Source organism: Tenrec ecaudatus, chromosome 1 (genome assembly GCF_050624435.1).
Source record: "Tenrec ecaudatus isolate mTenEca1 chromosome 1, mTenEca1.hap1, whole genome shotgun sequence".
Classification (NCBI taxonomy): Eukaryota; Metazoa; Chordata; class Mammalia; order Afrosoricida; family Tenrecidae; genus Tenrec; species Tenrec ecaudatus.
Window position 1 is genome coordinate 308,023,066 of NC_134530.1, and position 3,333 is coordinate 308,026,398.

General features: G+C 37.3%; 1 protein-coding gene across 1 annotated transcript; it reads right to left on the reverse strand.

Moving 5' to 3' along the window:
• Positions 1-340: 340 nt before the first annotated feature.
• On the reverse strand, positions 341-1,279 carry LOC142437568 (olfactory receptor 14J1-like). Its single transcript, XM_075540678.1, has one exon. The coding sequence runs from the start codon at positions 1,277-1,279 to the stop codon at positions 341-343; it is 939 nt and encodes a 312-aa protein (XP_075396793.1).
• Between the last annotated feature and the right edge of the window lie 2,054 nt (positions 1,280-3,333).

Consider the following 3,333-nt stretch of genomic DNA (forward strand, 5'->3'; position numbering starts at 1 on the left):
TCAGTATTTGCATACAATATAGAACTACAAGCTGCAGTGCAAGCTGGAAAAATTAGGAATTACTCTCAAATTGACTAAGTACTCTGATAAAAAAGGCACAGGAGAGATTATGTTAGAGTTTATAAAATTCATTTTCATTTTTCTACACAAGGCTTTGTAGGGTGATATGTAGAGCTACAATATGAACATGAGTTGCTGATGTGTAACTGTTTGTTTCAAGGATTTTTATTGTTGAATGATAGTTAATTTATACAACTTGCTCTACTATCAGTTTTTCATAGAGCTTGGCCTTTCCAATATGTTTTGGTATTATATCCCAAATTGGAATTGAAAACGTGCCTCAGCAAATCAGGCAGAGTTTTCTTTCTTTGAACACCTTTCTCAGAGCAGTCTTCATGGCTTTGTTCCTTAGACTGTAAATCATTGGATTGAATGTCGGGGGCACAACTGTATAAAGAACAGTAAGCAAAAAATCTAGCACTGTTGGAGAATCAGAAGTTGGTCTTAGAAACTCAAAGATCCCAGTAGAGAAAAATAATATGACCACACACAGATGGGGTAGGCAAGTCGAAAAGGCTTGTGCTCTTCCCTCAGCAGATGGCATTCTGAGCACAGTAGAGAAGATGTGTATGTAGGAGATTCCAATAAAGATGAAGCAAACAAATGATGCCAAGGACCCGAAGACAGAGACCCCAAGCTCCGGGATGTAGTCATTGGAGCAAGAGAGTTTCAGAAGTTGGGTGATATCGCAGAAGAACTGGTGAATGACATTGGGACCACAGAAGTGGATGGAGAATGTAGCAGCTGTGTGCATGACCCCAAAGATCAGCCCACTGGTCCAGGCAGCTAAGACTAAGTGAGCACAGGTGCTGGTGTCCATGATGATTTCATAGCGCAGTGGAAAGCAGATGGCCACATATCGGTCATAGGACATCACTGTGAGCATGGCAAACTCAGCACAACCAGAGAACGTAAGTGCAAAACATTGCAGTATGCACTCCCAGAGAGAAATATTGCCACTGTGCATGAAAGAATTACAAATGGATCTTGGTACAGTCGTGGTAATGTAGCACAGATCCCAAAATGATAGGTGCTTCAGGAAGAAATACATAGGTGAGTGGAGACTACGATCTATGGAAATCGCAGTGATAATGAGCATATTGCCAGTTAAAGCCACCAAGTAAAAGACTAAAAATAGAGAAGCCTGTAAGATTTCTATCTCAGGGTTGCCAGCAAAAGTCACAAGAAGAAATCCACTCATTGTAGTAAAATTTGTCATACTTTTTCTCTCCTTCCCTGGGCAATGCTGACTGCAAGACAAGATGGACATGCATATGAAGAACTTGCTATTTGTCAGTTGAATGCCCTTGTTCGATGATGTTCAGGTACAAAGTAATAATTATTGGTCTATCACTGTATGTACCAAATAGCTTTAAATATTAATAGTTAGGTTGAACCATTTCAGATGACATTGGCTCATTGTTATGTCATCATTTTAAGTAAAGAAAGGAAATAGATACCAGTTTATAAATGGGATATACCTCACTCTCTCTCTATCATCAAGTCGATGCCAACCCATGGGGACCCAATAAAACAGAGTAGAATTGCACCAGTGTTTCTGAGACTGTCACTAACTCTTTACAGGAACAGAAATTCCCATTTTTGTCCTGTGGATCATCTCATGTTTCTGAACACAGACCTTGAGGAATGCCGTCCAACATGCAACCACTCAGCCATCAGGGTTCTAATAAGACATGCAGACTATAAATAACTTGTACACACTCAATTTTCCGTTCAGTTTGCACTCATGGGTGTTTTTTAAGTAATGTCTGGTGTATTATTTTCTAATAATCTCGCTGTAAATTTATATAGCACAACACACTCTGTCATTGCAATTTCATAATTCAGTTTCATGTATGAGAAAGTAATTCTTAATTTATGTATATCTGTAAACATTTCCTGGGGGAAAATAGCTACATTATAAATTGATAATATACCAAAAATCACTAACCTTAACCTATTATACCCTATAAAGAGAGCTGTAACATTCTAAGTTTCTCTCAGAAAAATGACAGCCCATATATATTCCAGTACATTGTAGTATGTTCAAGTAAATATTATATAGTATTTTTAATAAAATTAAACTTCTTCATCAGCATATCAATCGATGTTTAACGTAACTGGATTAAATAAATTTAAAGCAAAAATGCGACAGTATTTCAATGGGCCAAATGTTTAGAGATTCTGAAATAGAATACTCAGAGATATTGAGCATGAGGCAAGATGAAACAGAACATACAGCTACAATAGTCACATGCGTGAGTATTTTAAAAACACAGCCTGTATTTTAAACCAGTTAAGTTTATGCTACATATTTAATATTTTGCTGCATATTTTAATGAAAGCATGTGAATAAAACGGGTGAAGAAAATGTCTTTTTAGAATAATTACAGGAGACTGAGTGGAGAGGATAAATAAAAGTGTTTCAAATTTGCTTTCCACTGTACACACTCTGATACCCACACACATCCATACACACACTCGGACACAAAATTCCCAAACAAAAACAAACAAAATCAAGAATCAAATCCCCAAGCACCCTCACACTGCACCGACATTTTTCAGTTTGACCAAAATATTAGGTTCTGGGAGAAAGTGCAAAATTCAAATCAAACGACCAAAAATGCTGAACAAACAGCATCATTAATATACAAAATATTAATTTTACTGGACTAATTAACAGGTGATGTTCTCTATGTCTGTAAAACTTTGTCACCACATAGCTGAACTCTTAAATCTAGTTTTTGCAACGTTCCAAGAACCAGGAATGATGTTAGTTAGCTTCATTTTTTGATGCCACATCAAAATTTTCTACGAGATCTGGAACATACCATCCTCCTTATCCTCATCTAACTCGTCTGTCTGTTGGGCTTTGCTATCAAACACTTACCTTGGGAACTGTTCATCTCATTTCCTAAGGCTTGTGAAGCTGTCAGCAACAAGAAGATGGCTTAATATTTCAGGAAACATTTTTGTGAATGGTTTGGCTTCTGCATGACCAGTAAGAGCAAATGTGTTAACAGAGAGGGGAGCTTGTACCTTGAAATAGTTGAAATGAAATGAATGGTGTTCCATCCCCTTTAATCATGTTTATCTCTTCAATACCAGAGGTATTCTTCACAGGCAATTTTAAAGAGATCTCTGAAGCTTTTTGTCATCAACTGTAGCTCTTCAAGGTACAGCCTTCATACTTCTGTGAGCTGTACCCTTGTCCCCTATCTGGAACTGAGATTGAAGTCCAGCTAACATTTCTTGATCATGCTGATGGTAAAT

Bases quoted from the DNA above. Each gene is read 5' to 3' on its own strand.
- LOC142437568 (XM_075540678.1), bottom strand. From the start codon at position 1,279: ATGACAAATTTTACTACAATGAGTGGATTTCTTCTTGTGACTTTTGCT.